General features: G+C 37.6%; 1 protein-coding gene across 1 annotated transcript in view; it reads right to left on the bottom strand.

The window, feature by feature from the left end:
- DNAJC1 (DnaJ heat shock protein family (Hsp40) member C1) overlaps window positions 1-14891 on the bottom strand; it is a 182007-nt gene that overhangs the window by 76715 nt on the left and 90401 nt on the right. Inside the window, exon 7 of the mRNA XM_025264426.3 lies at window positions 11178-11268. Coding sequence (XP_025120211.2) covers window positions 11178-11268 — 91 coding nt within the window. The remainder of the gene's footprint in view (window positions 1-11177; window positions 11269-14891) is intronic.

Raw genomic sequence — 14891 nt, 5'->3', positions numbered from 1 at the left:
ATTTTACAAATGCAAAATATAATCTGGCAGCATCAAGGGTAGTTATCAACAGATGATTATCAGTTTATCAACTAGCCTCTCCATTAAATCCCTTTTTGATTAGCGTTGACACTGAGAAGCAACTCTACTCTTGGTCACTACTGTCAAACTCATCCATCCTTAGAACCATATCTTCTCCATCCTGTGTATGTGTATGTATATGTGTTTACATGTACTATAATACCAACATAATAAAATTAATATGATGTTGGCATATGAAGAGACAAATTCCTAGAACAGATCAGAGAACATAAATATTTCAGTTCAGTGGAAGAAGGATTTAATAAATGTTGCTGGCACAAATGAATATCCATTTGAAAGAAAAGTGGACACAACCTTACAATGTATACCAAAAATAAATCACAGTTGCAGAAGAGACTTAAATTTAAAAACCAAAACAATGAAAATATTGAAAAAGAAACCTAAAATACTAACTATACTATTTAAAGTAAGCAGAAATCTTAACTAAGACTGAAAACCCAGATGCTACAAAGATAAAAGACAGAATAAACAGATCGAGAGAGAACAGATTTGGGAAGATAATTTACAATGCAGAGTACAAACAGAAGATATGCATATATAGAATACATAAAGAGATCTTACAACCTGACAGGATAAGCAGCCTAATAGAAAAAAATGGCCAAAAAAAAAAATGTGTATTAAGAATACAGTGTTATGGGAACAGTTCTACTTTAAAAGGAGGTTACCGTATCTAAAAATCTACATGGTATTGAGTACCGTATTATCCTATACTGTATCAGTACCTGTATATATCCAAGCTTTTCAAATGGTGACTTGAAAAAAAACCTGATACCATAAAAGGAAATTAGTAACTTAAATGACATATGAGGCTAATTTAAAGGTATAAAAATATAATTCAAAATGGATCAATGACCCAAGTGTAAGATCTAAAACTCTGATTTCTTTAATATGACACCAAAGGCACAGACAATGAAAGAAAATAGAATTAGACTTCATGAAAATTTTAAAATTTTGTGCATCAAAAGATATCAATAGAGTAAAAAGGCAACCCATATTATGAGAGAAAATATTTGTAAATCATATATCTGATAAGGGATTATATACTGAATATACAGAAAACTACTAAAACTCAATAAACAATCTGATTCAAAATTGGGTACAGGACTTGAATAGTCATTTCTCCAAAGAAACACTTATTAGGATGGCTACAAGAAACACACACACACACCCCAACCAGAAAATAAATGGCTACAAGAAACACACACACACATACATACACACCAGACAATAAAAACCACTGGCAAGGATATGGAGAAATTGGAACTTTGTACACTGTTGGTAAGAATGTAAAATTGTACAGTGCTATGGAAAATAGTGTAGCAGTTCCTAAAAAAAAGTAAAGATAGAATTGTCATATGATCCAGCAATTCCATTTCTGGATATATATCCAAAAGAACTGAAACCAGGGGCTCAAAGAGATATTTGTTCACCCAAGTTCACAGCAGAATTATTCACAATAGCTAAAAATTGGAAGTAACCCAAGTGTTTAATGACAAATGAATGGATAAACAAAATGTGGTATACACATACAACAGAATATTATATAAGGTACAGAGTTTTTATTTGGTCATGTTTCCAAATGTACTGGAGTTAGTGATTTGTTATATTACTTTTTCATAAGTTATCTCAGAGAGGAATCTTCCATCCATGAGCATCCTATATCATCAAAGGAAAAATGTTCTAACCCATTGGGATTACATCTGCCCTATCTCCTTTGTCCTCTTCTCCACCAGTCCCTGAATCAACTTAAAAATAAGCACTAGAATCTCCTTTCGTCATGAGCCTGAGTTTTCTGTAGAAATCTGTCTTCCATTACCTTAGGGAAGGTGAATGCTTTCCCGTCTTGCCACCCTAAAGAGGCAAATTCTGTCTACCATGTTCTTACTGTCCCCTTGGCAATCCTACTTGGGCCCATCACTGGGGTATGGGGTGGGGACCACAAAGCCAGAAGAAAAACATAATGTCTGGAACAACTGTTTCTTCAGATAAAAAAAAAATTACTTCTTAAAAAAGAAGGATTTTGATTACTTGATTTTGCTTTTGTTCTTAACTCATATAAGTACAGAGGGGAAAAAAGGGAACTATTGAGTTTTCCTTCTACTGTTGATCCCCTCTTTGTCTAAATTTTAGCCTTTCAATCAATTTCTTTATAGAATTACTCATTTTTTTTCCATTCACAATATGGGTTTTCATTATAGTACTCAGAACTCACATCTATTGACTTAGATTAAAACTCAGAATGTATAAAATATTAACACTGAAAAAATCTTATATCAATACATATTCAATTTATTTATAGCAAAAACATAAAGTTGATTAAAAGTTTGTAGTAGAGAAAATGCTTAAAAATTTCCAAATAGATCACATTTTTTCCCATAAAGACTTCCTAAGAGAAAGATACATATTTATTTTTAAGACATTACCCTTTTCAGACTTCCCCCCCTAAAACACCGTTTTAGTAAGACTACCACACCCCACTCAGTGTAACTCTGGGGTAGCCCTCAGAGGACGCTGCACACAGTCTCGGCAGTAAAGCAGAAGACTTGAGGGCAGATTAGCAATTAGGTCATGAAAAACAGGCAGCATAAAATAGCTATTGCTAATCTGCATGAGATGCATTTACTCAATTAGGCAGATGGAAATGTTATTATGAACTCAGTATTCCAGTGATGGTCTTTAAAATTAAGAAGGATGGGGGCAAATGAAATGCACACTGGGGGATTTGGGGCCTTTATGTATTACTTCTAAAGTATACAACATAGAACACTGTAATGAAGTTAACAAAATTAATTAAAAGATTCTTTGCATGTAACCATGAGAGACAACATTTAAAAATACATGACAGCTTTTGACATTATTAACAGCAATGTGACTGTTCTTTAACTTTGTTAATGTTGATACCTTCACCTTTTCTATTAATAAATTTATTACTGAACTGATACCAAAACATGAGCAACAAAAGTCTTATTACTCAGAGTTTAGGATGAGTATTGTTTTTAATAAGCTTTCTGGCATTTAGTTTCATCATTTTCAGTTTGAAGAAACCATAACCTGGTAATAAATTTTCAAACTTTTAAAAAAATTAATTTATTTTATTTGGAGGCTAATTACTTTACAATATTATAGTGGTTTTTGCCATACATTGACATGAATCGGGCATGGGGAATTTTCAAACTTTTCAGAAGACCATCACACATTTTTGCTGGCATACAGAGAATTTTCAGATATTCACCTATTGTAAATTATGTTTCTTTACATAATATTTTAATTAAACAATAACAAATTACTATAACAAATTTCATATGATACCACTTATATGTGGTATCTAGAAAATGATACAAATGAACTTTTTTACAAAACAGAATAGACTCACAGAGAAAGAAAACAAACTTACCGTTACACAGGGGAAAAAAGAGGAGGGATAAATTTGGTCTTTGAGATGAACATATTATATATACCATTACATATAAGGCAGATAGCCAACAACGACCTACCATATGACACAAGGGACTGTATTAAATACCTTCCAATAACCTATAATGGAAAAGAATCTGAAAGAGTATATATATAGCTGAATCACTCTGCTGCATACCTGAAACACTGTAAATCAACTTTATTTCAATTAAAAAATTTTAAAAAGAAAGCATTATTAAATCTGCATGAGAACTGCTATCAAATTCTTAGGGAGAACAAAAGTCTTTGAACAATTCTGGAAAAACAGTCATGAAAACATGACTATGAAAGCAATGAAATTAGTGTATTCAAACTGCCTCCACAGGTAAATTTTGGTTTAGTTTGACATTTTTCTCTTCCTATAAATGTGGATTCCCTTCACCTCCACTTTTTGACTAGTCTTAAAAGGCATGTATGGATGTGAGAGTTGGACTATGAAGAAAGCTGAGCACTGAAGAATCGATGCTTTTGAACTGTGGTGTTGGAGAAGACTCTTGAGAGTCCCTTGGACTGCAAGGAGATCCAACCAGTCCATCCTAAAGGAAATCAGTCCTGAATATTCATCAGAAGGACTGATGCTGAAGCTGAAACTCCAATACTTTGGCCACCTCATGTGAAGAGTTGACTCATTGGAAAAGACCCTGATGCTGGGAGGGATTAGGGGCAGGGGGAGAAGGGGACGACAGAGGATGAGATGGCTGGATGGCATCACTGACTCTATGGACATGAGTTTGAGTGAACTCCGGGAGTTGGTGATGGACAGGGAGGCATGGAGCGCTGCGATTCATGGGGGTCACAAAGAGTTGGACACAACTGAGAGACTGAACTGAACTGAAAAGGCTTAGAAAAATTTTATGTAACAATTTTACTTAAAAATAACAATTATATAAAAGTTACATTTAAAGTTTCATTTATTCATGGATTTATTTAATTTAATTTAAGCTGTTTCAACAATTGCTATAATACCAACTTCCGTTTTAATCTTTGGTTTTGTTATTCAGTCACTAAGTAGTGTCCAACTCTTTGCCACCCCATGGACTGCAGCACACCAGGTTTCCCTGTCCTTCACTATCTCCTGGAGTTTGCTCAGACACATGTCCATTTGGTCAAGGATGCCATCCAACCATCTCATCCTCTGCCACCCCTTCTCCTCTTGCCTTCAGTGTTTCCCAGCATCAGGGTCTTTTCCAATGAGTCGGCTCTTCGCATCAGTGGCCAAAGTACTGGAGCTTCAGCTTCAGTATCAGTCCTTCCAATGAATATTCAGGACTGATTTCCTTTAGGATTGACTGGTTTGATCTCCTTTCTGTCCAAGGGGCTCTCAAGAGTCTTCTCCAACACCACAGTTTAAAAGCATCAATTCTTCAGCGCTCAGTCTTCTTTACACTCCAACTTCCACAACTGCACATGACTACTATAAAAACCATAGCTTTGACTATATGGACCCTTACTGGTAAAGTGATGTCTCTGCTTCTTAATATGCTATCAGGGTTTGTCATAGCTTTTCTTCCAAGGAGCAACGTCTTTTAATTTTGTGGTTGCAGTCACCATCCACAGTGATTTTGCAGCCCAAGAAAATACAGACTGTCCCTATTTCCACTTTTCCCCCATCTATTTGCCATGAAGTCATGGGACCATAAGCTATGATCTTAGTTTTCTGAATGTTGAGTTTTAAGCCAGCTTTTTCATTTTCCTCTTTCAATAAGAGGCTCTCTAGTTCCTCTTCATTTTCTGCTATTAAAGTGGTTTCATATACATATCTGATGTAGCTGATATTTCCCCTGGCAATCTTAATTCCAGCTTGTGTTTCATCCAGCCTGGCATTTTGCTGCATGTAAGTTAAATAAGCAGGGTGACAATATACAGCCTTGACGTACTCCTTTCCCAATTTTGAACCAGCCCATTGTTCTATGTCTGGTTCTTAACTGCTGCCTCGTCCTGCATGCAGGTTTCTCCGGAGACAGATATGGTGGTCTGGTATTTCCATCTCTTTTAAGAATTTTCCAGTTTGTTTTGATCCACATAGTCAAAGGCTTTGACATATCAAATAAAGCAGAAGTAAATTTTTTGAGGGAATTCTCTTGCTTTTTCTATGATCCAATGGATGCTGGCAATTTGATCTCTGATTATTCTACCTTTTGTAAATCCAGCTTGCATCTCTGGATATATTAATATAGCAGTATAATCATTTGTCCACCCTTATTCTTCAAAACACACATCAGTCACTCTTAATATGTAATCCTCTAGCATCCTAAATTTCCCCCTCTTAAACAGAGTCTGCTTTAAACAGTTATACAGTTTACCTGAATATTATATTGTATTTGTTGAAACTTTTTTTTTTTAATTTTTATTGGAGTATGCTGCTGCTGCTGCTAAGTTGCTTCAGTAGTGTCCACCTCTGTGCGACCCCATAGACGGCAGCTCACCAGGCTCCCCCATCTCTGGGATTCTCCAGACAAGAACACTGGAGTGGGTTGCCGTTTCCTTCTCCAATGCATGAAAGTGAAAAGTGAAAGTGAAGTCGCTGAGTCATGTCCGACTCTTCGTGACCCCATGGACTGCAGCCTACCAGGCTCCTCCATCCATGGGATTTTCCAGGCAAGAGTACTGGAGTGGGGTGCCATCACCTTCTCCATTATTGGAGTATCAGATCAGTCGCTCAGTCGTGTCCGACTCTTTGCGACCCCATGAATCACAGCACGCCAGGCCTCCCTGTCCATCACCAACTCCCGGAGTTCACCCAGACTCACGTCCATCGAGTCAGTGACGCCATCCAGCCATCTCATCCTCTGGCGTCCCCTTCCCCTCCTGCCCCCAATCCCTCCCAGCATCAGAGTCTTTTCCAATGAGTCAACTCTTCGCATGAGGTGGCCAAAGTACTAGAGTTTCAGCTTCAGCATCATTCCTTCCAAAGAAATCCCAGGGCTGATCTCCTTCAGAATGGACTGGATGGATCTTCTTGCAGTCCAAGGGACTCTCAAGAGTCTTCTCCAATACCACAGTTCAAAAGCATCAATTCTTCGGCGCTCAGCCTTCTTTACAGTCCAACTCTCACATACATATATGACCACAGGAAAAACCATAGCCTTGACTAGACAAACCTTTGTTGGCAAAGTAATGTCTCTGCTTTTGAATATGCTATCTAGGTTGGTCATAACTTTCCTTCCAAGGACTAAGTGTCTTTTAATTTCATGGCTGCAGTCACCATCTGTAGTGATTTTGGAGCCCAGAAAAATTAAGTCTGACACTGTTTCCACTGTTTCCCCATCTATTTCCCATGAAGTGATGGGACCAGATGCCATGATCTTCATTTTCTGAATGTTGAGCTTTAAGCCAACTTTTTCACTCTCCACTTTCACTTTCATCAAGAGGCTTTTGAGTTCCTCTTCACTTTCTGCCATGAGGGTGGTGCCATCTGCATATCTGAGGTTATTGATATTTCTCCCAGCAATCTTGATTCCAGCTTGTGTTTCTTCCAGTCCAGCGTTTCTCATGATGTATCCTGCATAGAAGTTAAATAAGCAGGGTGACAGTATACAGCCTTGACGTACTCCTTTTCCTATTTGGAACCAGTCTGTTGTTCCATGTCCAGTTCTAACTCTTGCTTCCCGACCTGCATACAAATTTCTCAAGAGGCAGATCAGGTTGTCTGATATTCCCATCTCTTTCAGAATTTTCCACAGTTTATTGTGATCCACACAGTCGAAGGCTTTGGCATAGTCAATAAAGCAGAAATAGATGTTTTTCTGGAACTCTCTTGCTTTTTCCATGATCCAGTGGATGTTGGCAATTTGATCTCTGGTTCCTCTGCCTATTCTAAAACCAGCTTGAACATCAGGAAGTTCACGGTTCACACACTGCTGAAGCCTGGCTTAGAGAATTTTGAGCATTACTTTACTAGAGTGTGAGATGAGTGCAATTGTGTGGTAGTTTGAGCATTCTTTGGCATTGCCTTTCTTTGGGATTGGAATGAAAACTGACCTTTTCCAGTCCTGTGGCCACTGCTGAGTTTTCCAAATTTGCTGGCATATTGAGTGTAGCACTTTCACAGCATTATCTTTCAGGACTTGGAATGGCTCAACTGGAATTCCATCACCTCCACTAGCTTTGTTCGTAGTGATGCTTTCTAAGGCCCACTTGACTTCACATTCCAGGATGTCTGGCTCTAGGTCAGTGATCACACCATCGTGATTATCTGGGTCGTGAAGATCTTTTTGTACAGTTCTTCTGTGTATTCTTGCCATCTCTTCTTAATATCTTCTGCTTCTGTTAGGTCCATACCATTTCTGTCCTTTATTGAGCCCATCTTTGCATGACCATGTTCCCTTGGTATCTCTGATTTTCTTGAAGAGATCTCTAGTCTTTCCCATTCTGTTGTTTTCCTCTATTTCTTTGCATTGATCGCTGAAGAAGGCTTTCTTATCTCTCCTTGCTATTCTTTGGAACTCTGCATTCAGATGCTTATATCTTTCCTTTTCTCCTTTGTTTTTCGCTTCTCCTCTTTTCACAGCTATTTGTAAGGCCAGACAGCCATTTTGCTTTTTTGCATTTCTTTTCCATGGGGATGGTCTTGATCCCTGTCTCCTGTACAATGTCACGAACCTCATTCCATAGTTCATCAGGTACTCTGTCTATCAGATCTAGGCCCTTAAATCTATTTCTCACTTCCACTGTATAATCATAAGGGATTTGATTTAGGTCATACCTGAATGGTCTAGTGGTTTTCTCTACTTTCTTCAATTTAAGTCTGAATTTGGCAATAAGGAGTTCATGGTCTGAGCCACAGTCAGCTCCTGGTCTTGTTTTTGCTGACTGTATACAGCTTCTCCATCTTTGGCTGCAAAGAATATAATCAATCTGATTTCAGTGTTGACCATCTGGTGATGTCCATGTATAGAGTCTTCTCTTGTGTTGTTGGAAGAGGGTGTTTGTTATGACCCGTGCATTTTCTTGGCAAAACTCTATTAGTCTTTGCCCTGCTTCATTCCGTATTCCAAGTCCAAATTTGCCTGTTACTCCAGTTGTTTCTTGACTTCCTACTTTTGCATTACAGTCCCCTATAATGAAAAGGACATCTTTTTTGGGTGTTACTTCTAAAAGGTTGTAAGTCTTCATAGAACCGTTCAACTTCAGCTTCTTCAGCGTTACTGGTTGGGCCCCAACCAGTAACGCTGAAGAAGCTGAAGTTGAATTGTTCTATTGGAGTATAGTTGATTTAAAAGGTTGTGTTAGGTTCTGCTGTATAAAAAGGTGAATCAGTTATACATATATACATATACCCACTCTTATAGACTTTTTCCCTATTACAGAGTGTTGAGAAGAGTTCCCTGTGCCATATAGTAGGTCCTTATTAGTTATCTATGTTTTATATATAGTACTGTGTATATGTCAATCCTAGTCTAATTAACTCTCCCCCTTCTCCCTTGGTAACCATAAGTTTGTTTTCTACATCATTAATATTAACTCATTAATATTCATAGTTACATTAATTCATCTATTTAGTCATTCATCCATTTATTAAACTTTTATTATGTGCCAGGATGCTATATTAAATGCTGCAGACACAAAGATGATAAACAAAGTCCCTGTTCTAAAGCTACCCAGATACCAGAAGGTTGTAGAGGGTAAAAATGGTCCCCTAAACATGACTGTGTTCTGATGCCCAGAACCTGCGAATATTTTACCTTACATGGCAAAAGAGACTTTGCAGATGGGATTAAACTTGAGCACCTTAAGACAGGAGAGACTATCCTGAATTATCCAAGTTGGTCCAATCTAATCACAAGTCCTTAAAAGCAGAGAACTTTTCCCCGTTACGATCAGGCAGAAATGTGACTACAGAATAATCAGAGATGCAACATTGCTAGCTCTGAAGGAAGAGGAAGGGGGGCAACGATCCAAGGAACATGGGGGCCTCGAGAAGCTGGAAAAGGAATCAGCCTTGTGTGATAACCTTGACTTTAGCCCAGTGAGACTCATGTCTGACTTCTAACCCACATAACTGTATGATAATGCATTTGTATTTAAGCCACTAATCTGTGGCCATTTGTTAAGCAACAATAGAAAACTAACACTGAGATCATCTAGTCCCACATGGTTTTTTAAACAGATAAGGAAACGAAAATAAACTCCTCAAAGTCACACATTTAGGTAGTGGCAATGGACTCTGGTTTTGGAGACAACCTAATCCTCCTTTATTCTCAAACTTGGTTTCGGAGACAACATAGTCCTCCTTTATTCTCAAACTATGGTTGGTATTTAGGTAAAGGCAGAAAGCTAGACTTTCACTTTATGAAGGGTAATTGCCATAGCTATTTTTCTGTATATTGAAAGTGTGAACTGCATGGGAATACTAATAACACAGTTGCTCTTTTCCAGCTTCCCTTGGCTAAATGACTTCTGTGGGCTGCACGAATAGCTAAGGCATGCAAGTTATTCTGTAAATCACACATGCTGTGTATTTATATACATTTGTAGGTGTGACGTGACTGAGTATTAAGAGTGTTTGTACAGTTTTCTGTGCCCACATTAGTCCATATCACTTCTCTAGGAATCTAGGTAGGTGGAGGGGAATGAAGTTTGAACCAAGAACATTCATATTGAAATTAAAAATAAAACAGAAGACTTCCCCTCCGTGAGTTCAATCAACAATTACCTATTAAGCACCTACTGTGTGCCAGGGATTCTTTAAGGTCCTTAGATAGTCATAACATTAAAGAAAATAGATATAATCCTTACTCTCATGAAGCTTACTTTCTATTGGGAGGACCAGATGGTAAACAAAATTAATTTATTAATTAATGTTAAGTAGTATTAAATGCTCTGGATAAAAATAAAACCATGTTAAAAAAACTAAAACATTATAAAAGGAAGAATGTATGGGAATGATGTAGATATAGAAAATTAGAATGACCAGGGCTGGGAAAATGCCTTCTTTAACAGTATGTTCAACTCTTCCTAAAATCAGCAAGAACTGTCTCCAGTGTTTGGTGGAAGTCATCAACATACTGATACTTTAGTCAAGGTTTTTCATGTTATATAACAATAATACAAATGAAACAAAGACCTTCAAAACAAAAATCACTGACGTTTTCAGGCTTACAGCAAGTTGGTGATCACCACTAAACATTCACGACAACCGCAGCACTGGACTGCAGTCGTTTAAGGACTTTCTAGAGTTTAGATGCCTCCCAGATTAAACAGGGCTTTCCTGGTGGCTCACACGGTGAGGAAGATGCCTGCAATGCAGGAGACCCAGGTTCAGTCCCCGCGTCAGGAAAATCCCCTGGAGAAGGGAACGGCTACCTACTCGAGTATTCTTGCCCGGAGAATCCCATGAATGAGGAACCATGGGGTCACAGAGAGTCAGACACAACTGAGCAACTAAGCACACAAACATACAGATGAAAGGAAATATATGACCCCGTGATAATTTTATCCCTCCTTCTGATACTGAGTTGTGGGTGGTTCAGAAATTACTAATGTAGTATTTTGCACATGTAGTACATGAAGTGCAAGTAAGTCTAGAGAGTAGCAGGAAGCACAGAAAATTTAATTATTACTGAATTTAAGGAAAAATCCAAATTTAAATAATCAGCTTTATATAATACAGTTAATATAGTAAGACAATGTTTAAAACTCACTTTGAAGGGTTTCAAGTTCAGCTCTTGTCAATTCATCTTCCTTTTCCTTCAATCTCGTTTCTTTATATTTAGCATAAAACTGCCCAGCATCCTGAAGAAAGAAGTTACAAATAAATTAACATAAAAGTCAGTTTCCTTTGATGGTATTTTCCATATAACTTCAAGTTAAAGCAGCATATTCATTTAATAAGTAGTTTTCCTCTGTGTTTATGTTTTCAAATTTAATGATGAAGAGAAGAAATTGAATAAGCAGTTCTCTATGATTTGTCTCTCTCAGAGAATTAATGAAAGCCAGAAATTATATTAGTGTATTAAATATGTTTAAGTAAAGCCTTTTCTCTCAGAAACGTAAGGGAGATATTCTCTTCCTGTTTTTTTTCTATTGCATATTTTCTCAATATTGTGTGTGGACAGAAATCAGAAAAATACACTTGCTGAACTGAATTATTTGATAGTACAGTAAATTATATTATTGTGACAAAGTACAAACAGTATTTTCATATTAGTCCCTTAACTCCAAAAGATTTTCAAAATCACTATATGCAAATCTGATTATGAAACATCTATGACCACGTAGATACAAGTGAAAGACGTCACTCCACTGAGAGCTGAGGACTGAGAACACATACTGTATGCAAATACTTAGGCGTCAAGACACAGCAGCTAAAGTCTCAAGGAGGGGCATTTACGATAGGTGAGACTTCAGCAGAGTACCAAAAAAAAAAAAAGACTAGGCCTTCAATAATCACAGACATGGAAATAAACAAGCTGGTGTTCCAGGCATATGAAGCTCCTAACAGTGAAAAAAGCAAAACCAGATCATTTCCAACACCTCTTGACTCAAACTTCATCTATTCTATCACAGTACTACCTCAAGCTGCCAGGCTACTGTGCTATGCTTCTATGTCTTTCTATATGCTTTGCCTTCTAACTAGAGTATTTTGCTCCCCTATCTTTCTTAAGAACTCCTATTCATCCTTGAAAACCCTATTCAAGAATCACTCCTCTTGTGCAAATCCTTCTGACCTTCCCTGGAAGACTAATCCTTTCCTGTATACTGCTTCTGTATTTAAACTTATCTCTATGGTTGCTTGTATAGCAGTATTCTCTCCTAGAAAATGAGAAATTTGAGACAAGGGAACTTGTATGCTCAGAGCACAGTATCTAGAATCCAGAAGGCACTCAATAAGTGTTTTTGAACTGAACTAGATTGAAAGATGTGAGAAATTTGTAAAGAAAGAAATGAAAGAGCTTGATGACTGACTGGTATGGAATAAGAAAAGGAGAGATATCAAGGATAACTCTAGGGTAACATTCCCAGACTTCGTGATTCCTAGAGCAGATAAATTATAGACCCTTCTGACAGGGTTTTATTTCTGCAGGAAGTGAAGGAATAAACTCAATCCTTGGTCTACCACAATTCAGATGGAAATGCCTCAACACTTAAACCACAGAATGGGATTCTCTCTTTTCAGCCATGCCTATCCAAATTAAAGCTTTCTCCTGGGGTCTCTGAAGGGCACAGATGTCATACACCTGACTTACTCATCCTCCCATGCCCATATATACTTAAAATTTCAACAGAGGTTCAGGTTAAGAATTTACAGCCCTTTAACATTCCCTGCACCCTCAGAAAGATTGTTCAGTTTTTTTTTTTCCCATAAGACAGCTCTAATAGCTCTTGGTTGTCTTTAACTTTATTCAAAACAATCGTTAGATTGTATTGTGACAGCTGTCATATCACTCTGGATTAATTAAAAAAACATCAAATTGGTGAATTTTTGTGTAGTCACTTTAGTATTGAAGATGGAAGGAGAAATGCAACATTTTTTGCATATTAGGGTTTATTATTCCAAGAGAGGTAAAAATGCAACTGAAACGCAAAAAAAAAGATTTGTACAATGAATGGAGAAGGTGCTGTGACTGATCGAATATGTCAGAAATGGTTTGTGAAGTTTCATGCCGGAGATTTCTTACAGGACGATGCTCCACGGTCAGGTGGACCAGTTGAAGTTGACAGTGATCACATCGAGATATTAATTGATAACATCAATGCTGTACCACGCAGGACACAGCTGACCTACTCAAAATATCCAAATTAAGTGCTGAAAATCATTTGTACTAGCTTGGCTTTGTTAATGGATTTGATGTTTGGGAGCCACACAAGTTAAGCAAAGAAAACCTTGACTATATTTCTGCATGCGATTCTGTATTGAAACGTAACAAAGACATTTTATTTTTAAAACAACTTGTGATGGGCAATTAAAAGTGGATACCATTTAATCATTTGGAACAGAAGAGACTGTAATAAGTGATGAACCATCACCAACTACACCAAACTCCAGTCTTCATCCAAAGAAAGTAATGTTGTGTATATGGTGGGATTGGAAGGGAGTCCTCTATTAAGAGCTCCTTCTGGAAAACCAAATGATTAATCCCAACAAGTGCTGCACTCAGTTAGACCAACTGAAGGCAGCACTGGACAAAAAGTGCCTGGAATTAGTCAACAGAAAATGCATAATATTCCATCAGGATACTACAAGATTACGTGTTTCTCTGAATATCAGGCAAAAACTGTTACAGCTTAACTAAGAAGTTCTGATTCATCTGCTGTATTCACCAGACATTGTACCTTCAGATTTCCATTTATTTTGATCTTTAAAAATTCACTTAAGGGAAAAAATTTCTATTCCCTGAAAGACTCAAAAAGGCACCTGGAACAGCTTTTTGCTCAAAAAGATAAGAAGTTTTGAGAAGATGGAATCATGAAGTTGCCTGAAAAAATGGCCGAAGGTAGTGGAACACACTGCTTATAAAGTACTTAGTTTAAATGAAAAATGTGTCTTTTTACTTAAAAAGCAGAAGTCCTTTATGGCCAACTCAATATGTAAAGAGAGAGTAGTGCTCACCCAACGTTCTATTTGTTTCCCCACATTTCCTTATTCTCTTGAGATTACATGGGATTATGGGGCTAGTTCTGGGCAGGCTATGGTTAGAAATATGCGTCACTTCAAACCAAATACCAAAAAAGGCTGTGTAAATTTTCAGTTCTCACTCCTGCCATAGAGAGCAAGGAGGCCACAGGCCCTGGATGCATTCAGCCAAAAGACGGTAAAGACATCATTATTCTGAGTCCCTAAGTGGCAAGTTAGAGCAGCATGTCTCCTTATGATACGTAAGTGGAAGACACTGAAAACAAAGTTCAGGTCACTGGAATTTTAAGATAATCGGCACCTTACCATAGTCTATCCTGGTTGATATAAATACCAAGCGCTACAGAGTTAGTACAGAGAATATACAATGGGAAATTTTCAGTTGGCCTGATCAGGAAAGGCTCAATAATGATGATAATTTAGCTAAACTGTGAAGATATAGTATTCCCAAGGTTAGTTAGCTATGAGATGGAAGATAACCCTTATTACAAACCTTTCTTTTTAACATTATTGAAACACACTTAAGTGATAAAAATACCATGCTGAGGCGGCACTGCTTGTCATGTTTCAGTTTACTTTTCCTTCTCCACATAAACTTTAAAATATTAAACCATCCAAAAAAAAGTCTTAGGAAAGAAGGGGGTTAAATTTAGAGTGGTACGAGCAGGAAAACAGTACCACCAGGGAAGAACTCTGCTCAGATGCTCAGTCGTGTGTGACTCTTCACGACTCCATGGACTGTAGCCCACCGGGCTCCTCTGTCCATGGGATTTTCCAGGCA

The sequence above is a fragment of the Bubalus bubalis genome, chromosome 14 (assembly GCF_019923935.1).
Source record: "Bubalus bubalis isolate 160015118507 breed Murrah chromosome 14, NDDB_SH_1, whole genome shotgun sequence".
NCBI classification, from domain to species: Eukaryota; Metazoa; Chordata; class Mammalia; order Artiodactyla; family Bovidae; genus Bubalus; species Bubalus bubalis.
Note: the sequence above shows the minus strand (reverse complement) of the source record. Positions and strands in the feature narration are given on the sequence as shown.